The sequence below is a fragment of the Globicephala melas genome, chromosome 4 (assembly GCF_963455315.2).
Source record: "Globicephala melas chromosome 4, mGloMel1.2, whole genome shotgun sequence".
NCBI classification, from domain to species: Eukaryota; Metazoa; Chordata; class Mammalia; order Artiodactyla; family Delphinidae; genus Globicephala; species Globicephala melas.
The window spans coordinates 67,162,627-67,190,116 of record NC_083317.1 but is presented as its reverse complement, the minus strand read 5'-3'; the positions used below and the strand labels follow the sequence as shown (position 1 = coordinate 67,190,116).

The following is a 27,490-nucleotide window of genomic DNA, read 5'->3' as shown; positions in this document are numbered from 1 at the left end:
TATATTTTAGCTCTTAGGGTAGGGAGGACCTTTCTAAGCATGACACCAAAGGCAAAGTCATAGAGGGAAGATTGTTATACTTGACTACATAAAAATTGTAAAACTACGGTAAAACCATAATCAAGCTTTAATAAATAAACGACAGATGAGGATAAAGTGTTTATAGCCAATATAAAAGATAAAGGGTGTATATCCATGTATGAAAAACTTAAAGCTTCTACAAAAGAATAAGATAAGCCAATAGAAAAATTGTTGAGGGATGTGAAGAGAAAATATATAAAAGAATAAATGGCCAGTGAACATGCAACGTGCTGAACCTCCCTAATAAAGAAATAGAAATTAAAACAAGATGATTGGGCTTCCCTGGTGGCGCAGTGGTTGAGGGTCCGCCTGCTGGTGCAGGGGACGCGGGCTTGTGCCCCGGTCCGGGAAGATCCCACATGCCGCGGAGCGGCTGGGCCCGTGAGCCATGGCCGCTGAGCCCGCTCGTCCGGAGCCTGTGCTCCGCAACGGGAGAGGCCACGACAGTGAGAGGCCCGCGTACCGCAAAATAAAAAACAAAAAAACCAAAACAAGATGATACCATTTTTCACCTAGCGGATTGACAAAAATATAAAATATAACATTAGGTACTATTGAAGGCATAGTAAAGTGAGCACCCTCATACATTGTTGGTGGAAGTATAAATTGGAACACCCATTTTGGAGAAAAATTTGGTATCTAATCAAAAATTTTAAAATATGTGTCCTGCCACCCAGCCATCTGACTGCAAGGGAAAAATTCATCCCACAGAGTACTATCATGAGTACCTAAGACATATACTTTGATATTCATTGCAGCATTGCTTGTACTAGCATACACTCTGAATGACTTCCAGTAGAGGAGATGTTTAAATATATTTTGATACTCTCTTACAAAGGAAACATAGCATAATGCAGCCATTGGAAAGAATGAGATAACTATATCCACTCTCCTAGAAAGTCTATGTGCCAAGAGTTGTGCTGGGCTTTCTTTAAAAATGTTTCCAGAAAACTTGTTTTTTAATGATCTGTATTTTACCTAAAAAGGAATGATTTTTGGATCCTGTATTATGGCCAACTCTTTTTTTTTTAAATATTTTATTTATTTATTTACCTTATTTTTGGCTGCATCAAGTCTTAGTTGCAACATGTGGGATCTTTCGTTGCGGCACGGAAGCTCTTCGTGCCGGCATGCAGGCTTCTCTCTAGTCATGGCCTGCACATTTTCTCTCTCGTTGTGGCGTGGGCTGCAGAGCGTGTGGGCTCTGTAGTTTGCGGCACGCGGGCTCTCTAGTTGAGGCGTGTGGGCTCAGTAGTTGTGGTGTGTGGGCTTAGTTGCCCCACGGCTTGTGGGATCTTAGTTCCCCAACCAGGGATCGAACGTGCATGCCCTGCATTGGAAGGTGGATTCTTTACCACTGGACCACCAGGGAAGTCCCCAACTCTTTAATATAAAGGGTGAACTGTGGTGCCAGTTATGAAGAATAATAGCTTAAAAAGTGAGAAGTAGGTTATTTGGGAATATGTTTTGTGTTTCTTTACTCTTTTATGTGGGAAGGAATATAATGAACATTGTAATGGAAATTGGATTCATACTGATCTGGATTTGAATACTGACTCCACCACATGCTGGTGGAACCGTGACAAGTTTCTTAACTTCTTCAAACTTTACTTTTTTTTAATCTGTAAAATGTAGGTGATTAAAGGCTCTACCTCATAGTCCTGTTGTGAGGATTAAATGAGATAATGCATATGAAAGCACTTAGCACAGTGCTTAATTCATAGTAAGCACTTAATATATGTTAGTGTTTATTATAAATAAGTTAAGATTATACTTTTTTAAAAATGGTATCTTTGAGCTTTGAATGCCTTAATTAAAAGAATTTAATTTTCTTTAAATTTTTTAAAGAAAAGTTTTAGCGACAAATTGAATTGGGATGTGGATTTTTTTAAGATAATTGATTTATTCACTATGCTATTTATAAACAAGCTTTGGTTATCTTATAATAACATTTCTGAATTGTGTGTTGGGAATCCCCAGGACCAACTCCAGGTTTAGTAATTTGCTAGGAGGGCTCATAGTTCTCAGGATATAATCATAATCATAGCTATGATTTATTACACTAAAAGGATACAAAGGAAAATCGTCAAAGGGAGAAGGCAGATGAGGTGAAATTCAGAGGAGAACAGGTGCAAACTTCCAAGAGTCCTCTCCCAGCGGAGTCACATAGGACATGCTTAATTCCTCCTTCAGTGAGTTGTAGTAACACGTTGAAGTGTTGTTTACCAGGGATGCTCACTGGAGACTCAGTGACAAGAGTCTTTATTGGAGATGGTCATGTAGGCATCCTCTGCTACCGCATATCAGAATTCCAGACTTCAGGAAGGAAAGCAGGTGTTCAACATAAACCACATTGTTTTTACAAAGTTTAGGCCCAGTGAGCCAGTCATACTAGGAAATTGGTGGAAACCCTCCTGAAATCCAAGTTCCTAGACACCAGGCAAGGGCCAACCTTGTAAGAAGACCTTTAAAAAAGATATCAGTCTTAGGCCTGTATTAGCTCATTTCTGCACACTCGGTTTCTCTTTTATGATGAAAGAAAATTAACTCCTAACCTAGGATTGTTGTGCAGATTAGGGAGAGTGAATGTGAAGCACCAAGCACAGTTTCTGACTCTTAGAGAGTGCACAATAAACAGTACCTAGTGTAGCTGTTACAGTATGGTATAAGGGTCTTTAGCTCTTTTAGAGGTACACTAGTTGGAAAAACCAATTTCTCCCTATAAGGAAGAAATGAGAAAAATCTACCCTTCACTTCTTGAACCAAGCAAAGCTGCTGTCATTTATATTTCAAACATTATTTAGGGGGTGAATGTTTTAGGCTGTTGACCTTTATTTTTCTGATTTTGTCAAATATAGGTGGTATGAGAAATGAAGCCAATGGGTAGAGACCCAAGGATCTTATCTCTAGCTGCTGAAGTTGCAGTAAGTCCTGAGCAGAATGTCCCTGTTATACTGTTGAAGTTAAAAGGTAAGAAAATCTTTTTGTGATCGGCTGACACTTAAACAAAACAAATTCCATCATGGGTACAATTTTAGCATTTGTTTTTAATTTGTTCAGTGAAATCTTAACACTGTGATAAAGCAGTGATTTCTTTTTCCTTTTTAATGTATTTTTAGTCATTATTCAACCTATAAAAATACGGATAACTCTTGGATTTATTGAGCAAAAATAAGTATATCTTATTTCCTTTTGCCTTAGAAATAATAAACAACACACCTTTTGGAAGCTCAGAGTTGAAGAAAGTCAAACAAGATATATATTGTTATGATCTCATTCAGTATTGCCTCTTGGTCCTCAGTCAAGATTGTTCTCGAATCCAGGGTGGTTGGACTACAATTTCCCAGCTTACACAGATATTAAGGTAAAATGAACAATAAATCAGCTTGTTGTTAAGGGATATAGTAGTAGATTCTTTTTTTTTTTTTTTTTTTTTTTTTGCGGTATGCGAGCCTCTCCCTGTTGTGGCCTCTCCCATTGCGGAGCACAGGCTCCGGACACGCAGGCTTAGCGGCCATGGCTCACAGGCCCAGCCGCCCCGTGGCATGTGGGATCTTCCCGGACCAGGGCACGAACCCGTGTCGCCTGCTTCGGCAGGCGGACTCTCAACCACTGCACCACCAGGGAAGCCTGAGTAGATTCTTAATTTCAACATTTGCTTTCTTTGCTTCATCTGGCTAACAAGCATTGGCATCCCATGGTATGTTATGGATGTACTTTTCCTTCATACTATATATTATTATTCCTAACTGTATTTGTGAATATTTCACTGTCAATTTCACTCCATAAGCTCTACGAAGATGGTGATCTTGTGCTCACCACTGAATCCCAAGGGCCTAATAGACTAAAGACTAAAGAATATTGAAGAAATAAATAGATTAAGGCACTGGCTTTATACTGGAAAAACTTACAGTAGACATGGGATGACAGTCATGTGGATTTATCATACAAGGCAGAATGAAATAGGTGCTGAAATGAAAGGCATAAGCAAAGGGCTGCAGAAGAAGAGATACAGAAACTTAATTTCACAGTGTATTGGTATAGCTGTCTCAACTGTATATTTCATTAAGTAACCCAAATCATGTCAATAAATTTAGAAGCAGCATTTACTGATCAGTAGATGCTAGATCAGCCATGCTAGAAATTTTGAGAAAAAGATCAAAATCTTTTTTCATATAGGAGGCAATAAAATAAATCAGGTGTTCTCAGTGTCTAAGCCACTTCCTAATTAAGTAACTGAAAATGCGCAGTACTAGTTGGATCTTAGCTTTTGAAACTGCTTATAATTAAACATAGATAGATAAAGGCCAGATTCAAGGTATACAGTTAGGAAAAACAGTTAACACATGTAATATTTTTTAATACCTTAATTTTCAAGATTAATTATTTCCTTAAGTAAATAAAGCCTTATGTCTTTGTGTTGTTAGATATGTTAGCTCATGGAAATATTGATGGAGCTAGGCTCTCAGAAGTGGACTCCAAGTCTTAAGAAATCCCCATGTTTGTGAACGTACAAAAAATGTATTTCATTTATTAACATTTTCAATGAAAATAGTACTCTTAATTAACTTTAGAAACCAAAGGGAAAAGAGAAACTGGTACATGTGAGTGTAAGTCTATTGACCTTAGGAACTGATACGCAAAAAAAAAAAAGACATTGAGCATTAGTCAGTTTTTAGTGCACTCAGTATGTAGTCACTGTTGCTTATCAGTGTCTGCACAAGCCTCTAACATCGATACTTACTTATTAGAGTACACACAAAGAGACCATTCTTGGATTGGGGACTTTTTTTGGTATTAGTCTGTACAAATAATTCTTACCGTTGAGGCTTTTGAATATACTCGTTTCGTATCCAGGGGGTGACTTTATGTGTGGTTTCAAGAGGACCCATTTCTCTAAATAACCTTCTCTCTTTCAATGTATATTGTAAACTGTTCCTACTAGACTTTTTGCTGTCTCCTCTTCTGATGTAGGGAATGTGCAGTCAGATATTTTTCAGATTTTAGGAAAGTAGATCTGTTGGAAAAAATTGATTATCTGTCCCTTGTAGACTAATGCTACCCTAGCTATTTTTCAGCTATCTGATGTGTAAAATGTATCAGTTAACACATATGTTACTCTTGAATGGTATTCTATTGCTTTTAGAGTGTGTGTAGCCCCTTCACTGAAAACTTGCCTCTTTCTCTTTATTGTGAGCCAAGTGTATTTTGTTTCCTGAAGGACTGACAAGTAAGTTTTTAGGACAGGTAAGGCCTAGCTCTAAGTACAGGCAAAATCCACACCACTGTTTACTTGTTACTTGTTAAGAAAGTCGTTACACTAATTTTCCTGTAAAAGTTCTTTATTGGCTTGGCAACAAAAGAAAGATACTAAAAATTCTCATTAAGGCATGGTGTCTATAGAAGCTTTAGCATTCATCTAAAATTTATAATTAGCACAAACTGAATCACAAACCTGTGCTCTTATTTCAGCCATTGCTGTGTGGGTTTGGAACCAGGAGAAGATGCAGAGGAATTTTACAATGAATTGCTTCCATCAGCTGTAGAAAATTTTCTGGTTTTGGGGAGGCAATTGCAAACATGTTTCATCAACGCAGCTAAGGTATATGTATTTATTTAGGGTTTTTTGTTTTGTAGCCAAAACAAGTTAATTCTTGAGACGATGTTCCACATTGTTTTTTCAGGTGTGCAATATTTGGCTGAAAGTACAATTAGAGTAATGGATTCAAACATTTTGAAAGCTACGACCAAAAAAAAGAAAATCTCTACATTTGAAATATTTAAAGTGCTGACTGAAGCATATTGTATGACAATATGCTTTTTGAAGGATCTGTTTTACTACTCAGTTTTGAGCATCACCCATAGACATTTATTTCCATAACATTTTCCTAAAACATACTTTCTACTTAAATCAGTAGTGGAAGAAAGTATTGTTCTTTAGGCCCAAGGCTTTTCTCAGTAGCTCCAATGGTGAAGAAGAATAAAGGTGCACTTTCTATATGCTCCTTCACATCCTCTCTAGTCAAAATGTTTCAACCTCAACATTTGGGTTCATTTCAGTCCAACAAGTATTTCTTGGGTGAATTATGCTGGATGCTATATGTACTTTTTTTTTTTTTTTAACCTATGGATCATTTAGAAGTTTGTTGCTTAGTTTCGAAATATTTGAGGGTTTTCTTGCTGTTTCATTGTTATCAGTTTCTAATTTAATTCTGTCATGTCAGATAACATACTCTGTCATTTCAGTCCTTTGAAGTATTTTCAGACTTGTTTTGTGGCACTCCATATGTTTTATAGTGGTGAATGTTCCATTACAAGCTGTCCTTGCTTTGCACAGTGCTGTCTTAACTGAAATTCATGGATATCAGGGACATGTAAAGCTTTTGATATATACAGATTTCATTTAACATGGTACCATGCAAAAGCAAAGACTCCCCGTTACCTGAATGTGAACTCCTCAGTTGTAGTGTGTAATGTTCTGTAAATGTCAATTAGATCAGTTTGGATATAGAATATATAAGGAGTGATAAGTCCACAAGGCTGAAATTCCACCTTGGAAGAGTTCTTGGCTACATGTACATTTGGGCCTACTGCCACATCAGAGATAGAGCAGATTCAAAACTTTTGTGAATTATGAAGGGAAATAATGTAAGTCACTATAGGATGTTAAGTTCGATTTGAGATGCTTTGGGTATATAAGGAATACACATAGTTTTGGCTTTAAACAACTCTCAGGCTAATAAAGTAGATAAAACCTCTAGGTATTTCTTATAGAAAACATAAGACAGATATATTTTTAATTCAAAAAAATAAGTTTAAAAAGTTTAAGAGTGAAATTGAGCAAGATATACAACAGTATGGACAAAAAAGTGGTTTGAGTATGAGTATTGTTGGCAGAGAATTTAACTTAATGGTAGAGTATATGGGTCACAGATGCCACTTCTACCATCTCCATTGACATTTTGAGGGATGCTAGCAGTAAATAAATCTTTGCATATTTGCTAGATATAATTCAGTTCAGTTAAAGCAACATGAACTATAGAAATTGTGTTGAACTTGATTTCTTTTCTGGCTGTGCCACAAACTAACTCTGGGTTCTTGGGCAAATCACTTGATTTCACTCCACCTCAACTTCCTCCTTTGTAAAATGAATTTCCATCTCATGAATAGCTCAGACCAGAAAGCTTTATGTTTTCTTCAAAGCACTTTTATTTAATATTCCCCACTTAAAAGCAATAATAATTATATTCTTTTCATTTATATAGTCCTTCAATACTTTTCATAATACTTTCTTATTCTTAGTCATGGTATTTGTATAGAGATAAAAAACTGTTTAGTATATACATCAAAGGGAGTAAATCAGCTACAAAAAAAAGAGGGCCACTTGACCACAGAACAAATTAAAATGGTGAATAAAAAGAAAATGACGAGAGACAGGATTCAGTGCACAGGGCCAGGAGGACACAGAAGTGTCCAGAATCCAGGCAGGAAGTTGCTGTCTGAGTCCATGACTCAGGTTCCAGTGGAGCAGGTACTGGTATGATAGACAGGCTGGTAGGGCAGGAGGACCAGCTCTCCTTGGTCTGAAAGCCCAGCCTCTGCCACTGAGCCCATCCAGTTCTTCCTGTCACACTAGTTTTTTAACATCTTTATTGGAGTATAATTGCTTTACAATGCTGTGTTAGTTTCTGCTGTATAAAAAACTGAATCAGCTATATGTATACATATATCCCCATATCCCCTCCCTCTTGCATCTCCCTCCCACCCTCCCTATCCCACCTCTCTAGGTGGTCACAAAGTACCAAGCTGATCTCCCTGTGCCATGCAGCTGCTTCCCACTAGCTATCTATTTTACATTTGGTAATGTATATATGTCAGTGCTACTCTCTCACTTCGTCCCAGCTTACCCTTCCCCCTCCCTGTGTCCTCAAGTCCATTCTCTACATCTGTGCCTTTACTCCTGTCGTATCCCTAGGTTCATCAAAACCATTTTTTTTACATTCCATATATGTGTTAGCATACGGTATTTATTTTTCTCTTTCTGACTTCACTCTGTATGACAGACTCTAGGTCCATCCACTTCAGTACAAATAACTCAGTTTCATTTCTTTTTATGGCTGAGTAACATTCCATTGTATATATGTGCCACATCTTCTTTATCCATTCATCTGTCGATGACACTTAGGTTGCTTCCACGTCCTGGGTATTGTAAATAGTGCTGCAATGAACATTGTGATACACGTCTCTTTTAGAATTATGGTTTTCTCAGGGTATATGCCCAGTAGTGGGATTTCTGGATCATATGGTTATTCTATTTTTAGTTTTTTAAGGAACCTCCATACTGTTCTCCATAGTGGCTGTATCAAGTTTACAGTCCCACCAACAAGCAAGAGGGCTCCCTCTTCTCCACACCCAATCCAGCATTTACTGTTTGTAGATTTTTTGATGATGGCCATTCTGACCGATGTGAGGTGATACCTCATTGTGGTTTTGATTTGCATTTCTCTAATGATTAGTGATGTTGAGCATCCTTTCATGTGTTTGTTGGCAATCTGTATATCTTCTTTGGAGAAATGTCTATTTAGGTCTTCTACTCATTTTTGGATTGGGTTGTTTCCTTTTTTGATATTGAGCTGCATGAGCTGCTTGTAAATTTTGGAGATTAATCCTTTATCAGTTGCTTCATTTGCAAATATTTTCTCCCATTCTGAGGGTTGTCTTTTGACTTGTTTATGGATTCCTTTGCTGTGCAAAAGCTTTTAAGTTTCATTAGGTCCCATTTGTTTATTTTTGGTTTTTATTCACATTTCTCTAGGAGGTGGGTCAAAAAGAATCTTGCTGTGGTTTATGTCATAAAGTGTTCTGCCTATGTTTTCCTCAAAGAGTTTTATAGTGTCTGGCCTTACATTGAAGTTTTTAATCCATTTAGAGTTTATTTCTGTGTATGGTGTTAGGAAGTGTTCTAATTTCATTCTTTTACATGTAGCTGTCCAGTTTTCCCAGCACCACTTATTGAAGAGGCTGTCTTTTCTCCATTGTATATTCTTGCCTCCTTTTTCAAAGATAAGTTGGCCATATATGTGTGGGCTTATCTCTGGGCTTTCTATTCCTGTTCCATTGATCTATATTTCTGTTTTTGTGCCAATACCATACTGTCTTGATTACTGTAGCTTTGTGCTATAGTCTGAAGTCAGGGAACCTGATTCCTCTAGCTCCTTTTTCCTTTCTCAAGATTGCTTTGGCTATTCAGGGTCTTTTGTGTTTCCACACAAATTGTAAAATTTTTTTGTTCTAGTTCTGTGAAAAATGACATTGGTAGTTTGATAGGGACTGCGTTGAGTCTGTAGATTGCTTTGGTAGTATAGTCATTTTCACAATGTTGATTCTTCCAATCCAAGAACATGGTCTATCTCTCCGTCTGATTGTGTCATCTTTGATTGCTTTCATCAATGTCTTATAGTTTTCTGCATACAGTTCTTTTGTCTCCTTAGGTAGGTTTATTCCTAGGTATTTTATTCTTTTTGTTGCAGTTGTAAATGGGGGTGTTTCCATAATTTCTCTTTCAGATTTTTCATCATTAGTGTATAGGAATGCAAGAGATTTCTGTGCATTAATTTTGTATCCTGCTACTTTACCAAATTCATTGATTAGCTCTAGTAGTTTTCTGGTAGCATCTTTAGGATTCTCTATGTGTAGTATCATGTCATCTGCAAACAGTGACAGCTTTTCTTCTTCTTTTCCGATTTGGATTCCTTTATTTCTTTTTCTTTGATTGCTGTGGCTAAAACTTCTGAAACTATGTTGAATAATAGTAGTGAGAGTGGGCAACCTTGTCTTTTTCCTGATCTTAGAGGAAATGGTTTCAGTTTTTCACTATTGAGAATGATGTTGGCTGTGGGTTTGTCATATATGGCCTTTATTACGTTGAGGTAGGTTCCCTCTATGCCCACTTTCTGGAGAGTTTTTATCATAAATTGGTGTTGAATTTTTCGAAAGCTTTTTCTGCATCTATTGAGATGCAGAAAGGTAGGTTGTTTGAGATTTTTCTTGTTTCTTGAGGTATGATTGTATTGCTATAAACTTCCCTCTTAGAACTGCTTTTACTGCATCCCATAGGTTTTGGGTCATCATGTTTTCATTGTCATTTGTTTCTAGGTATTTTTTTGATTTCCTCTTTGATTTCTTCAGTGATCTCTTGGTTATTTAGTAGCATATTGTTTAGCCTCCATGTGTTTGTATTTTTTACAATTTTTTTTTTACTGTAATTGATATCTAGTCTCATAGCATTGTGGTCGGAAAAGATACTTGATATGATTTCAATTTTCTTAAATTTACTGAGTTTTGATTTGCGACCCGAGGTATGATCTGTCCTGGAGAATGTTCCATGTGCACTTGAGAAGAAAGTGTATTCTGTTGTTTCTGGATGGAATGTCCTATAAATATCAATTAAGTCTATCTGGTCTAATATGTCATTTAAAGCTTGTGTTTCCTTATTTATTTCATTTTGGATGATCTGTCCATTGGTGAAAGTGGGGTGTTAAAGTCCGCTACTATTATTGTTTTACTGTTGATTTCCCCTTTTATGGCTGTTAGCATTTGCCTTATGTGTTGAGGTGCTCCTATGTTGGGTGCATAAATATTTACGATTGTTATATCTTTTTCTTGGATTGATTCCTTGATCATTATGTAGTGTCCTTCTTTGTCTCTTGTAATAGTCTTTATTTTAAAGTCTATTTTGTCTGATATGAGTATTGCTATTCCAGCTTTCTTTTGATTTCCATTTGCATGGAACATCTTTTTCCATCCCCTAACTTTCAGTCTATATGTGTCCCTAGGTCTGAAGTGAGTCTCTTGTAGGCAGAATATATACGGGTTTTGTTTTTGTATCCATTGAGCCAGTCTGTGTCTTTTGGTTGGAGCATTTAATCCATTTACTTTTAAGGTAATTATCGACATGTATGTTCCTATTGCCATTTTCTTAATTGTTTTGCATGTGTTTTTTGTAAGTCTTTTCCTTCTCTTGTGTTTCCTGCCTAGAGAAATTCCTTTAGCATTTGTTGTAAAGCTGGTTTGGTGGTGCTGAATTCTCTTAACTTTTGCTTGTCTGCAAAGTTTTTAATTTCTTCATCAAATCTGAATGAGATCCTTGCTGGGTAGAGTAATCTTGGTTGTAGGTTTTTCCTTATCATCACTTTAAACATGTCTTGTCTTTCCCTTCTGGCTTGCAGAGTTTCTGCTGAAAGATCAGCTGTTAACCTTATGGGGATTCCCTTGTATGTTTTTTGTTGCTTTTCCCTTGCTGCTTTTAATGTTTTTTCTTTGTATTTAATTTTTGACAGTTTGATTAATATGTGTCTTGGCATGTTTTTCCTTTGATTTATCCTGTATGGGACTCTGTGCTTCCTGGACTTGATTGACTATTTCCTTTCCCATGTTATGGAAGTTTTCAACTATAATCTCTTCAAATATTTTCTCAGACCCTTTCTTTTTCTCTTCTTCTTCTGGGACCCCTATAATTCAAATGTTGATGTGTTTAATGTTGTCCCAGAGGTCTCTGAGACTCTCCTGAGTTCTTTTCATTCTTTTTTCTTTATTCTGCTCTGCGGCAGTTATTTCCACTATTCTATCTTCCAGGTCACTTATCTGTTCTTCTGCCTCAGTTATTCTGTTATTGATTCCTTCTAGAGTATTTTTAATTTCATTTATTGTGTTGTTCATCATTGTTTGTTTGCTCTTTAGTTCTTCTAGGTCCTTATTGAATGTTTCTTCTGTTTTCTCCATTCTATTTCTGAGATTTTGGATCATCTTTACTATCATTACTCTGAATTCTTTATCAGGTAGACTGCCTATTTCCTCTTCATTTCTTTGGTCTGGTGGGGTTTTACCTTGCTCCTTCATCTGCTGCATATTTCTCTGTCTTCTCATTTTGTTTAACTTATGATGTTTGTGGTCTCCTTTTCATAGGCTGCAGGTTCGTAGTTCCCATTATTTTTGGTGTCTGCCCCCAGTGGGTGAGGTTGGTTCAATGGCTGTGTAGGCTCCCTGGTGGAGGGGACTGGTGCCTGTGTTCTGCTGGGTGAGGCTGGATCTTGTCCTTCTGGTGGGCAGGGCCGTGTCTAATGGTGTTTTTTGGGGTGTCTGTGAACTTATTATGACTTTAGACAGCCTCTCTGCTAATGAGTGGGGTTGTGTTCCTGTCTTGCTAGTTGTTTGGCATGGGGCATCCAGCACTGGAGCTTGCTGGCTGTTGTATGGAGCGGGGTCTTAGTGTTGAGATGGAGATCTCTGAGAGCTCTTACTGATTGATGTTATGTGGAGCCTGGAGGTCTCTGGTGGTCCAGTGTCCTGGACTTGGCTCTCCCACCTCGGAGGCTCAGGCCTAACACCTGGCCAGAGCACCAAGACCCTGCCAGCCGCATGGCTCAGAAGAAAAGGAAGGAAAAAAAAAAAACAGAAAAAAATGAACAGATAGAACCCCAAATCAAATGGTAAAAGCAAAACTGTACAGACAAAATCACAAAAAGAAACACACACACACACTGATAAAAAGAAAACAAACAAAAACAAACAACAACAAAAACGAACAAACAGAACCCTTGGACAAATGGTAAAAGCAAACCTAAACTGACAATAATCACAGAAAGTAACATATATACACACACTCACAAAAAGAGAAAAAAGGAAAAAAATTTTTTTTAAATAAAAAGGAAGAGAGTAACCAAACCCACCAATGATAACAAGCACTAAAAACTAAGATAAACCTAAACCCAAAAACAAATCAGACGCAGAAAGCAAACCCCATGTCTACAGTTGCTCCGAAGTCCACCGCCTCAATTTTGGGAACATTCATTGTCTATTCCTGTATTCCAAACATGCAGGGTTTATCATGTTGATTGTGGGGATTTACTCCACTGCTTCTGAGGCTGCACAGAGAAATTTCCTTTTCTCTTCTTTGTTTGTACAGCTCCTGGGGTTCAGCTTTGGTTTTGGCCCCACCTCTGTGTGTAAGCCCCTCTCAAGCATCTGTTCCCCGCCCAGACAGGAGGGGGTTAAAGCAGCAGCTGATTAGGGCTTTCTTGCTCACTCAGGCCAGGGAGAGGGAGGGGTACAGTAGTCATAATTGGAATGCGGGCCAAGCATGTGGCGGGAGAGGCCAGTGTGACATTGCAACAGCCTCAGGTGTGCTGTGTGTTCTCCCAGGGAAGTTTCCCTGGATCATGGGACCCTGGCAGTGGCATGCTACAAAGCCTCCCAGGGAGGGTGTGAGTAGTGACCTGCCCTTGCACGTAGGATTCTTGGTGACAGCAGCGGCAGCGTTAGCGGTACATGCCCATCTCTGGGGTCCAAGCTGACAGTCGTGGCTCATGCCCATCTCTGGAGCTCGCTTAGGCAGTGCTCTGCTGTCTCTGGGCACACGGAGCAGGAATCCCCTCTCCTTGCGCACCCGGAAACAATGGTCTCTTGCCTCTTAGGCAGGTTCAGACTCTTTCCCGGACTCCCTCCCGGCTAGCTATGGGGCACTAGCCCCCTTCAGGCTGACTTCACACAGCCAACCCCAGTCCTCTCCCTGGCATCTGACCTCCAAAGCCTGAGCCTGAGCTCGCAGCCCCCACCCACCTCGGCGGGTGAGCAGACAAGCCTCTCAGGCTGCTAAGTGCTGGTTGGCACCAATCCTCTGTGCAGGAATCTCTCCGCTTTGCCCTCCGCACCCCTGTTGCTGCACTCCTTCGTGGCTCTGAAGCTTCCCCCCTGGTCACCCCCTGTCCCCGACAGTGAAGGGGCTTCCTAGTGTGTGGAAACTTTTCCTCCTTCACATCTCCCTCCCAGAGGTGCAGGTCCCGTCCCTATTCTTTTGTCTCTGTTTTTTCTTTTTTCTTTTGCCCTACCCAGGTACGTGGGGATTTTCTTGCCTTTTGGGAGGTCTGAGGTCTTCTGCCAGCGTTCAGTAGGTGTTCTGTAGTCATTGTTCCACATGTAGAGGTATTTTTGATGTATTTGTGGGGAGGAAGGTGATCTCCACGTCTTACTCCTCCACTATCTTGAAGGTCCCTGCACTTGTTTGTTGATGGGTTATCATGGCAGTGGGAAGCACAGAAAAAGTTAATTATCAGCACAGACTAAAATGGATCAATTTGGACTTTGGTTTAAAATTAATTAAAATTCTGTTTCTAGTGTTAAAAAAAGAAAAAGAAAACTGAATTTTTTTTCAGAATTATTATTATTTTTAACATCTTTATTGGAGTATAATTGCTTTACAATGGTGTGTTAGTTTCTGCTTTATAACAAAGTGAATCAGTTACACATATACATATGTTCCCATATCTCTTCCCTCTTGCATCTCCCTCCCTCCCACCCTCCCTATCCCACTGCTCTAGGTGGTCACAAACCACCTAGCTGATCTCCCTGTGCTATGCAGCTGCTTCCCACTAGCTATCTGTTTTACGTTTGGTAGTGTATATATGTCCATTTATCTATTAGTTCTATCTACCTAGTTGTTTCCCAATTATATATATATTTTTTAATTAGCTAGCAGGTAGGTAGTAGAGCACATGGTGGGACATACACAGGGTATTATGGCCTAAAATGCAAACTCGTTAAAATATGCATACACATATATATACGTACACACACACACACACACACACACACACACACACACACACACACACACACACACACACACACACACACACACACACACACACACACACACACACACCCACACACACACAGTTGGCCAGAAAGTTCATTTGGGTTTTTCATAACATGGTACAGAAAAACCCGAACGAACTTTTTGGCCAACCCAATATATGTATTTTATATGTAAGAATAGGAAAATAACTGCCAGAATTTTGTAGTGACTTAAGGGTAAATTTTGTTAACCAGTCTCAGAGGCCGTGAATTTGTGGGTGACATTATCTAATGGGTTTTTAAAGGAAAGTAGTAAGTATAGGAGCCCAGCACTATACCTTGAGGTTGGCAGCAATGAAGATTACTGTGCCCTTTATTTCAGTGAAACTGGCTAAGGCAGTTTATTGGACTAAAGGGATTCTTGATCTAATGTGACACTTCTTTCTTTTTTGATTGTTGGTATATTTGTCAGTATACATTTATTTAAGCACCTATCTAACCCTGAGGAAGAAAATACTTTCATTTTTATGAAGAGTAACCATAGCAGCCATGTTTTTGCTGTTGTCATTACTTTTAGGCCACAGTACATTCATGACATGGATAAGATAAATGGCCTTTATACAACTTTCCACTAAAATTATGTGGCCAGTAAGACAGAATTGTGAATGTAATCTGTTTCTTATTTCCCATTGTGACACATACTCTAATGTAGAATAATTTCTCACCCTACTTTCCAGAAGGAAAGAAGCAGAAAAAATTGTCATTTATTTATTGGATAAATATTGATTGAACATTCACTGTGTGTCAGAACTGTTTTAGACACTGGGTGTATAGTGGAGAGCTAAATAACATGGTCTCTGCCTTCATGGAGTCATAGAGTAGAAGCTGCAACTGAAATGCACTAATAATAATGCTTTTTATGTTGACACCTACATTTGCATATTGCAGTGATTTTCAACCCTGGCTACATAAACAAATCACACACCTAACCTTGTAAAGAGTCAGAGGTCCGACTTTTAACTTTGGAGATTCAGATTTCAGTATGTTTGGACTAAAGCCTGTGCACAGGGATATTTTTTAAAACTCCACAGATGATCCTTATGTATAGCTGGTATCGAAAAATCCTAGTGTATCAACTTGTAGTTCTTATACTACGTATATTGTCCCATTTGACCTCTGGATAGCAACCATTTCTGTTAAGTAGAGTAGGTATTACTAGCCTGTTACCACAGTTTTATAAATTAAGAAACTAAAAGCTACAAGATCATGTACCTCATAAATAGCTGAGATAGATGCAGAAACCAGGTCCTGTGACTCTTCAGAGAGAAGTCTATTCTTTTATTAATTAAAACAATTACAGAAAAGTCAATTGGTTTTTTTTGTGTGTGTTAAGGGTGAAGAAAAAGATGCATTACTACACTTTTTTGAAATTGTGACTGATTCTCTCTTCTGGCTATTGGGAGGACATGTTCAACTCATCCAGAATGGTAAGAAAAAAGATTTTTTAATTGATAGTCATTGTAGAGTCACCTGCTAACAGTTTGTTTTTTTTCTAAAAATAAATACCCCATTAACTACAGATAACCACAGTTAAATGAAACCACACTGAAATAACCCCACACACAAAAAGTAAAAGCACATTTGGATGTTCCAGCTTTAAATAGACAACATCAACAATGTGGATGTTACATTAAGTGGAAAATTGCTAAAATATAACTTTCTCCTTAGTTTTTTCTATTTAGCAAATCTAAGATAAGGATTAATGATCTTAACAGTTTAGTCTAGGGAAAATCTTTTTTTTTTTCCCCCAAAGATTACAGTTATATTTTAGACTTAGTATGATAGACATCCCTATGTACAGAGTATAGATATAATTTAACTCACAGCCTAACTATTGATGTAAGAGTAAGCTTTTATATAGTGATATTTTACTAAACTTGAAAGTTACTATATAGGATTTCTGTACTTACACTGAGCAATACAAATACATGTTAGTTTTATATTATGTTTCCTTAAGACTAAGAAAGTAAACTAATAATAATCATGACAACATTCTTACCTTCTTGAAAGATTTAATCTAAGAGAAATGTAATTATATAGGAATAATATAAGAACATTGATATTTTTTAGAACGTTAAAATTGAGCTGAATATTAATATTTTATTTTTTACTCTCAGAATTATGTCTGTGCATAATTTAAAGAGTCGGATAGTTCCGTAAGAATTGTTTAAAAAATACACACAATCCCTGGCCCTCACACCTCACTCCAGTTCCCGTTTTCTAAAGGCAACTACTTTCGATTAGTATAACTAATACTTTTGGTAGTTATATCCACATAGAGCTAAGTAACATGCTTGAATACTTCTTTTAAAAATAAGCATTATCTATTCATTTCCCATTATAGAACAAATATTAGTATAAACTTCCCAACTTAAAGAACTATTTTATCAAAAATATAAAGTACTTAGCCACACTATAGTGAGATATTAAAGACCTAGTTAATGAGAGACAGTGAGAGAGTGAATACTTGAAAAATTTTTAAATACGCCATATTCCTTTTCAAAAATTATAACAAAAGTGACAGTACTCCTCAGATCAATCTGTAGATTTAAAACACCAATAAAGTAGGTATTAAAACTAAGGTAAACAATTGGATACAAAATTAGGATGTCCAGTAACCTTTTCTCTCAAAAGAACCACCTCCTTGGAGAAATGGCTGACTATATATAGGTATGAGGTAGAAAATATGCAAGATAAGCCAGAAGTATCTTGAATAACTAGATAGGAAGGAAGCAATCAAAGTCTGTTAGGATTCTGTGAAAAGGACTCAGGAGCCAACATAAGGAGGCTTCTACTAGCTAAAAATGCGAAATTTGAACAGTAATAAGGGTAATAACTACAGTGGATTAAAACTCGTCAAATATAGTGAGATTATTAACTTTAACCTTTTATTATGGAAAGTAGAATAGTATAATGAACCCCTATGTACTCATCACTGAGCCTCAACAGTTATCAACATTTTGCTAATCTTTTTTTTATATATTCCCATACCATTATTAATAAAAGTTACCATTAGAGTCTGCTAGGGGACCAGTTCATTTTGAAAACTGTTAAATGGAGAGTTCGGCATTTATACTGCCTTTTCTTACATATTGATGAGGAGAAACTTTTCTTTATAAACATATCCCAACTAATAAGTGAAAAGGGTATGATAGAATAGTGCTATTTTGCAACCTTTAGTGAATTATCCATCACTGTCAACACCTCAAAAGGAGAGACAACCAGATAATAAGTGCCTCATCATAACCTCACATATGACATGGATATGCCAGAAATTCAAACATGAATCATTTTGATCCTGGAGCTCCAACTACCAATTTTTAGAAGGTCAGAGAAACATTAAATTATACCCCAGGAATGCAGTTAGCAAAGCTAGACTGTGGGAAACTCATAGGACAATTGACATAGTTTCGTCAATAAATAAATTGCAAGGGGGAAAAAAGGTAAAGTAGAAACCCATAGGTTAAAAGAAATTTGAAAGATAACCAGTTCCAATGTGTGACTCTTAATTGGATCTTGATTCAAATAAACTTTTAAAAACTCACACAAAGGGCTTCCCTGGTGGCGCAGTGGTTGAGAGTCCGCCTGCCAATGCAGGGGACATGGGTTCGTGCCCCCGTCCGGGAAGATCCCACATGCCGCGGAGTGGCTGGGCCCGTGAGCCATGGCCGCTGAGCCTGCGTGTCCGGAGCCTGTGCTCCGCAACGGGAGAGGCCACAACAGTGAGAGGCCCGCATACGGCAAAAAAAAAAAAAAATTCACACAAAAAGTGGAAATGGGAGGACTGACTGGATATTTGATAAAATCAGGAATCATGACTATTTAGGTTAGATAATGGCTATGTTTTATTTTTTAATAATTCATATGTTTGGGGAATATGTATTGAAATACTTGTGGATAAAATGATTTGATGTCTTAGATTTGCTTTCAAATAAAATGAGAGGCAGGAAGTAGATGGGATAGGTGAAACAAGATTGTTGGTGAGTTGATCACTGTTAAAGTTGAGTGACTGGTACATGCAGGGTCATTATACTGTTCTCTCTTACATATGTTTGAAACTTTAATTGTAAAAAGTTTAATTAAAGAAAGAAATGGGCAGAAGTATCAGTTTTAGTTTGGGGGACCAAATAGTTATCTGACTGCACTTGAAAAACATAATAGAGGCTCCAAAAATAAGTTATATAATAATATAAGACAAATAGTATAAAAAATAAAGTAGAATAACTTTAATAAATTATCATAATTTTTCCAATATAGAAAAAACGTATATACACACTAGATACTATATGATTTCAGTGAATTCAAACTTAATTAAAGAGTTGTTAATGAAACATCTTTAAGTAGACAAAAATGGAAAAATACACTTATCCCAGCTACAGAGGAGAATTTTTTTGCTATTAAAGAATAGAAAATTAGAAGCCATAAAAATATTTAATAGTAGTGGTATTGTGCTTTGAAGTTGTTAAACATTAAAAAAGAATAGTATCTGGTGAGATATTGAAATACTGTATTATATAAATAGAAATGAAGAACAGTAGTTAGTATGTGAAAGAAATCAAATACGTTCCCTCAGGAAACTGAAAGACGAAAAGAGGAAAGTTGTTTTGTAGAAGCTAGGGTAGTGTTCACAGAGCTGCCTTGCCAACATACCTGATCCCACTTTAATTAAAATTCTGAGGGGCTTCCCTGGTGGTGCAGTGGTTAAGAATCCACCTGCCAATGCAGGGGACACGGGTTCAAGCCCTGTTCCAGGAATATCCCACGTGCCACGGAGCAACTAAACCTGTGTGCCACAACTACTGAGCCTGTGCTCTACAGCCCGTGCGCCACAACTACTGAAGCCTGCACATCTAGAGCCCATGCTCCACAACAAGAGAAGCCACTGCAATGAGAAGCCTGAACACCGCAATGAAGAGTAGCCCCCGCTCACCGCAACTAGAGAAAGCCCGTGCACAGCAACAAAGACCCAACACAGCCAAAAATAAATAAATTTATTTTTTAAAAAAATTCTGATCAGTTAGTGAAGAAAGGACTATAAACTGACATCTACTGGGAACCTACGCTGTTCTAGGACATTTTACAGTAGTCTGTGAAAGAGCTGTTATTTTTAGTTTTATACAGGCAGAAATAGATGTTCTGAGAGGTTAAGCGACCTGCATAAGCATCCAGTGCCAAGTCTTCATAACTGGCTGCTCAGAACCTAAAAATTATAAACCAATACAAACAAATACTCTTCTGGGTAATTAATGATTTATTATTATTTAAGATAAGATATTAGCAAACATGATAAATATGATACATTATATAACAATTAAATTTTTAAGGACATGAGCCACTGATTACGGTCATCTGTACCATTGCTATTCCTTCACATTCTCTTTTTTTCACAGAAAATTTGGTTTTTTTCACTGAACTCACTGCTAGAAAAGGAGATTCAGTTTTAGGATTTTATATTTTACTTTTAATTTAAGGGGAGATAACAGTAGATTCTTAGCTTAGTATTTCTTTATTTTTCTTTTAATTTATTTTTGGCTGCATTGGGTCTTCATGCTTTCTCTAATTGCAGCTAGCGGGGGCTACTACTCTTCGTTGCAGTGCATGGGCTTCTCATTGCGGTGGCTTTCTTGTTGCGGAGCACGGGCTCTAGGTGCATAGGCTTCAGTATTTGTGGCACACGAGCTCAGTAGTTGTGGCTCGTGGGCTCTAGAGTGCAAGCTCAGTAGTTGTGGCTCATGGGCTTAGTTGCTCTGTGGCATGTGGGATCTTCCCAGACCAGTGATGGAACCTGTGTCCCTTACATTGGCAGGCACATTCTTAACCACTGCGCCACCAGGGAAGTCCCATCTTAGCTTAGTATTTCTTTATTTGTAACTGTCCATAAAAATGGGATAGCTATCTATTATAGTTATTGAAACTATTCTAGAAAATCTTTACTGCAAAGTATATAAAGGCAGGAAGTTTAACAGAAATGATTATGCTTTGGCTTGGTTTTGAAAGGGCAAGTAAATACTAATTGTATCATCATAGAATCTTAATCTTATTTTCTCTTCCTTTAGTACTGCGAAGTGATCATTTCTTGCACTTACTACAAACTGACAATGTTCAGGTAGGATCTACGGTCATGACCATGCTACAGAACATACTACAGATCAACAGGTAACTTGGCCTTACAAAATATGTAGAATTTTTTTATTCGTGATCAGAAGCATTACCAATTTTATTCCAATTTCCCTAAAATCTTCGATTGCATATGACTTGTACATGGCATTTAAAAAGCTCTATTATTACCATTGTATTTCAGAAAAAAATGGATGTAAAATACTGTAAAAGATTGGAAATTTGTTATCAAATTTGTATCTTATCTTAGAGCTTAAGAAGATTTTAATCCAAATCGCAGGCTTAGAGAAGAAAAATTACTGTGATATCTGAAGGAAGATATTGGGATCACAATAAAAAATATTTAATCATATATTTATTTAGCAAACTGCAAGCTTAGTATTTGCCAGGTGCTATAGAAGGGCATAAAAGAAGTAATAGGCAATTTTCCCAGGTTAAAATAGAAAGGCAGAGTAAACACTGTTGAAATCATTGATTCTTTCAGTTCAATATGGATTTGTTAAGCATCTACTATACGTGCCAAGTATTTGTCTGTCATTGGGTTTACAAAATTGATTAAGATATGAACCTTGTCTTCAAATAGCTTACAGTATAGTGGAAGAGACTAACACATAAGGACAATTATATTACAGTGTAATAAGTTACCATGTTTAAGGGTACACAAGTATTAGAGGAGCTCCTAAACCAAACTGAGGGGGGGCTACTTCCTGGAGAAGGTTAACACCTGAGATGAAACTTTACGGATAAGAAATTAGCCAGGGAGGAAGAAGAGAAAACAGTATTTCTAGGCAGAGGTAACAATATAAGCAAGTGCACACAGGTAAGAAACAACATGCAGAGGGTGAAAAGTAGGCTAGAGTTTATAAGACAGGATACCGTAGAAGAGAGAGCTACACAAAGAGAGAACCCTAGAGATCTGCAGAGTCCCCTACAAGTTTTCAGTAGAGTACTGATCAGCACATGCGTTTGAGGAAACTATCCAATGTCGTGGAAAACAGTAATCCAGAAGGATTAAAAGGAGCAGTACCAGAAACACAGAGCCAAGAATACTGACTGATTCCAGCAGCCAAACTGGAAAACTACATGAAAAATGGAGCACTGAGAGTACTCAGGATGGTTTCATCCTAGTAGTAAGGGATAATAGCACTAGACTGAGCACCATTCTGGATCATCCCAACAAAATGAAAGCAAGATCTGAAAGGATCAAATTGTTTCCAAGCAACTTAACCACATCTGGTTATTGAAACTGCCTACATCTTAAAATTTTCTTTATTTGTAAAGTAATACAAAGGCAGGAAGTTTAGCAGAAATGGTCATACTTTGATTTGGCTTTAAAAGGATGAGAAAATCAAACTTGTGCCATGATAGAATCTCTGCTTTGCTCTTTTTTTTCCCCCTCTTCCTTTAGTAATACAAAGTAATCATTTCTGCAAACTGATGATGTTCAGATAGGATCTACAATCATAACTATGTATAAAATTCTAGGAAATGTAAATTAATTTATAGTGACAGAAAGCAGATCAGTGGTTGCCTGAGTATAAGGTGCCAGGGAAGGTAAGAAGAGAGGGACTACAGTGAAGCAAAAGGAAGCTTTGATGGGTGATGGATATGTTCATTATCTTGATTGTGATGGGGAAATGTCAGAACTTACCAAATTGTACATTTAAATGTGTGCAGTTTGTTGTATATCAATTATACTTTAATGAAGCTGGTCAAAATAAAAAATCATCAGGTCTTTATGAGCATTTTGATACGGAGTAAAATAAAGGATGCATTCAGGTATGACACCAAGTTTTCTATAATGGATAATAGACAGTGGTATAGCCAAAACAAATTAAATATTGGTTATGTCCAACATAGGTAGATATTTTCAGCAGACAGAGAAATAAGAGTCCATGCAAAGACTTGTACACAAATGTTTATAGCAGCTTTATCTGTAACACCCAAAGACAAGACAACTTAAATGTCTACTGACAAGTGAATGTGACTTCTGGAAGAGATCTGGACTAGAACTGTGGACTTATGAGTTAGCCTAAAACCGATAGTTAAAAACATGAGAGAAGATGAGCTCAGTGGAAAATATGAATAGACTGAGAAAAGAAATGGGCTGAAAATAGAATCCTGGGGAGTACCTTTAAGGGGTATATTGGGGAAGGGGAGCCCACAAAGAAGACTGAGAAAGAATGGTCAAAAATCTGTAAGTAGAGGATGGAAGAGGATCAGAAGAACATTTTATCACAGAAACTGAATGGTAGAGAATATCAGGCATAACCTTTACGGTTACTTTTTCTAGTGGATAAAAGTCATTTATATTGTTGTTGAGTAAGAATCTCTTTGCATTGTTCTCAGATAATAATCATTGCCATTATTTGCTTTCTACAAGCCAACATCTACTTTTACAGAATTGCAAAATATCCTAATCAGTAGTAAATGGATAATCAAAGGTACACACCCCTAGAAAATCACATATTCCTTGGTGGGGTGAGTAAAAGAACACCCAGTAATCCCTTTTGACTATTTCGACGTTTCAGGTAATTTTTCATGACATCAGTAATGCAACATGAGGTTGTTAGTGTAATAGAGGAATACTAAAAGAAAAAGTTCCTTCTATATTAAGTACATGATAATTGAATTCCTATAACATGTTTGTCTTCGTACATCATTAAGCAGTGAACCATGTACTTAATGTCCTGTGATCTTCCTCTTATTATTGCCTTGAAGCTTTTGAACCATCTATTTACTATTTTGCACATTTATCTTTCCTCCAGTATTTGATTGCAAGTTTCTTTGTCAACTTTGTATTCCTTACTTTACCTAGCATGGTGCCTTACAGTAAGAATTCAATTAATTGATTTAATGTGATGTATTTTTGGAACTAAGCTATCTGCTTAAACTATTGGTTATCTTCATGGATCAGGCCATAGGCATTAACTTGCTGCACCTGTAATGTTTAATTTTTTGAGATACTTATGTGTCGTTTAGTAACGGTACTTTTTTTTTTATTTTGTTCTATTAGTGGTGATTTACTCAGAATAGAAGTGAAAACCCTGCATTCAATTTTAGATGAAGTTGTTTTCAAACTTTTATCAACTCCTAGTCCAGTCATAAGAAGTACTGCTACAAGGCTCCTACTGTTGATGGCTAAATCCCATCAGGAAATTTTGATTTTACTGAGACTAAGTGCCTGCTACAAAGGTAGTACATATATTCTTTCTGTTCTTGAAAGTCTCAAAAAGAACATTTTTATTGATGGTTTATGGAAAACAAAATACCTGTGTTTTTAAAAAGTCAATAATTGAAATGTGCAGATAAACTGTCACAGCAGATAACAGTTCAGGGAAAAAACCTTTATGTAATCCAGCCATCTTCATGTCTCAACAGGTGGCATATGATACCTTATTGACAAGGTTACAATGAATATTTGCTCCCTCTCTGACAAAAAGGCTGTGTATTGATTATACCATATAGTGTAGTAAAATAATGACCAAAAAAAGATCAGTGATCTTACCTAACTTTACTGAGAAAATAGAGCTGTGCTTCAGAGATTGACAGCCCTTTTGATCTTTACATCAATTAATAATTACTCTTCAACTCCTATACTGCCTTTCCTCAAAGACAAACAAAAAATTTCCCTCACCTCCAAAATCAAACATATATGTGAATAAAAAGTCAGAAAACTTGAGAAGGAAAGGACTCAGTGTTTTACCATTACCATAGAATAATCTTTCATTTAATTGAGCATTTACTATGTGTCAGATGACTATTCCTCATACTTTATGTGTATTAAAATATTTAATCTTCATAACAATCCTGTGAGATGTTTACTCTTATCCTCATTATATAGCAGTGGAAACAGAGGCATGGAAAAAATGTAGGTGTTTACCCAGAATTACTCAGGTAGTTTTTTTTTTTTTTCAACTGTTAATCAAAGTTATATGTTACTTTGTTTTATTTCTTTGCTAGCCAGAGCCATGAATCCATTACAATATATTTTCTTATTTGGTATGGTCAAGAAGTAGGTTTCTAATTGATTAAATATACTTACTAATACAGGGTTATATTATATATAAAATTTCAAGAATTAGAATATAATGTGATGCATTTAATACCAAAACTATTACAATGGCCTTTAATCATTCTTGATGATTTGGAAGGCACTTTAGTGACTTATCTTGCATGAGTCATTACTGTGAACATTGTAATTATTTTATGTATTATAGAAATAGGGAGAGAAGTGCCAGTAATAAAACTGTCTAGATGATATTGTGCCAGATACACATTTTTTTATTTCTGTAATTAGATTTCCTCTATAGAAATGTGAATGTCCAACAGTTCATTCTAAAGGAATTTTATCTTAAGCTGTCTCCCTTTCTTTTCTCAACAGTAGAACTTATTCAGTTTCCTCAAGATATTTTACAATTATTAATACTGCTGAGAACTTGAGTCTTGAAGAAAGTATGACATGGAAAGACCTATCTAGTGGCTTCCCCATTTGTACACTCCAAGGCCATTTTCCCTTGCTGATGTATCTTGTGTACATACATTATAATACATCATTCCTCCATACGCTGGAAATAGTACTTACTTTGTAACTTATATTACTACTCAGTTTTAATTTGGGATGAAAGTGCAGTATTTTAATATTATAGCACTTCTCCTATAATAAATGCTCAGGAACCTATTGATTTACCCCAAATTACATACATTACTGTATATTTTTATGTAATAATAACTCCATATAATTAGTAGTAACTAATAACCTGCTTAAGTGCTTCCACAGGATAGGCATTTACTCAGTATGTATTCATTATCTTTTTTAAAATGTTTTTGTTTAAGGTATTTATGTTCAAAAAAAAAACCACAACTATATGTCTCTACCCTTTGACTTATCGCAGTGATTCCATTCTCCCTTTTTTTTTTTAATTAAAGAGGTTGACTAGACAGATTTTGCATCAGATCTCACGAGTAAGCACATAAGAACTCCAGGACAGTGGAAAATCCTAAAGACCTCAATCTAGAAGTTTTTGAGAAAAGGAAAAAGAAAAATCATGTGATTAATCTTGTTATTGTTTTCATTTGTTTCTAAACTAGACTTTTTAACCTCAAATTAATTCTGATTAGATAGCAAAATCATATTTTATTATTAATAGTTGTGCCTTTGTTATTGCATTTCAGGACTCAGAAGTCTACTAAATAAACAAGAGCCTGGGACAGAGTTTAGTCAAGAACTTAGACAGCTCATTGGTCTTTTAAGCCCTAAGGTCTATCAGGAAGTAGAAGAGCAGGTATTAAATTATAAAAATAATTTGCATGATATTTACTAACATTTCAGTAAACATTTTAGTTTCAAAATATTGGATAGTGGTAGTCTCTTGAATCTTTTATTTGCTCTCTCTCCCCCTTCCTTTACTTATTTTCCCCTAATATCCAGAGCAGCCATAGTTTGATGGGAGAAGGAGTTGTTTATGGTCTAAATTTTTAACCCCAGAGCCTTTTTTTTTTAAACCTATACAAAGAGTCCCTCATACCCTTGAATCTTTGAATAAATGAAGCCAGGCATAGGAAGTGAAGCAAAGAAGTTAAAACATTAAATAAGCAAAACTATGAAATTCTTGTAATGGGAATGGAAGTGAGATTAATCAGGGAGAATTTGAAGCTAACTAGACTGTATCTTGAATACATTCTAGATAATGCCTAACTGAGCTTCCTTTGGGAGATCAGGTTTAATATTCTTAGGCCTTCCCTGTCCTGGGCCTATGCAGATGTTGCCTCCTGCTCAGCTTATTAAAAATGGAGATTAATACTTGCCCAGGCCTGATATTTTAAGAAGTAAACTTCTAAAAAAGACTTTCCTAGAGATGTCTCTAAATTAATTCTGGCCTTTAATTTCAGAAACTGCATCAAGCAGCTTGCTTGATTCAAGCTTATTGGAAGGGTTTCCAGACTAGAAAGAGATTAAAGAAGCTTCCATCTGCTGTGATTACTTTGCAGAGGAGTTTCAGGTAAAAAATTTGGGTGAGAGGAATTATGATCTGAGAGGGCTAGATGTATCTTATTAGAGTATAGCTGAATGAAAACTTATAGTTTGGGGTGTTTTTTTTTTTCTTTTTCAATATTCTAATCCGTTTCTTTCATTCTTGCTTCATACATTTCTGAGTACCAGCACTTCATTAACTAGATGTACTTCCAAAAGCAAAAGACATAATGTAAGACAGGAATGTGATGTAACAAATACACAATCCTGTTCACTTAATGAGACTTTCTTGTGGGCCAGGCCTATAGAGGGAGCCAGTAATGGTCAATTATCTCATCAAACCCTTAAAACTAAAAGTTGCCATAATTGTTCATATGTAATTTTGGTAAAAATGTGTATGAGTACAAAAAGGTTTAAGTATGTTAACCTGATTTTCCTCAGTAAATATGGCATGGATACATATGGTCATTGAGATATGACATAGTTTGTCATTTGTTGCTATTTCAAGTAAACTAAAAATGAAATACTGAAGACATGGCCCAGTTTTTACATGACTAATCCATCCAGATTCTTAGAGGTGACAAAAAGAACACACACACACCACACACAAATGAGTTAGCTCTTAGG

The 27,490-nt window shown here is 36.6% G+C and overlaps 1 protein-coding gene across 4 annotated transcripts in view; it reads left to right on the top strand.

The window, feature by feature from the left end:
- Positions 1-27,490, top strand: part of IQCB1 (IQ motif containing B1) — a 46,254-nt gene that overhangs the window by 2,251 nt on the left and 16,513 nt on the right. For all 4 annotated transcript variants that reach the window (XM_030857940.3, XM_060298135.2, XM_030857948.3 and 1 more), the window contains exons 3-10: positions 2,940-3,051; positions 3,283-3,445; positions 5,554-5,683; positions 16,106-16,199; positions 20,829-20,928; positions 23,906-24,084; positions 26,065-26,174; positions 26,782-26,891. In XM_030857940.3, the coding sequence (XP_030713800.1) occupies positions 2,952-3,051; positions 3,283-3,445; positions 5,554-5,683; positions 16,106-16,199; positions 20,829-20,928; positions 23,906-24,084; positions 26,065-26,174; positions 26,782-26,891 (986 nt within the window). In that variant the 5' untranslated portion in view covers positions 2,940-2,951. The remainder of the gene's footprint in view (positions 1-2,939; positions 3,052-3,282; positions 3,446-5,553; positions 5,684-16,105; positions 16,200-20,828; positions 20,929-23,905; positions 24,085-26,064; positions 26,175-26,781; positions 26,892-27,490) is intronic.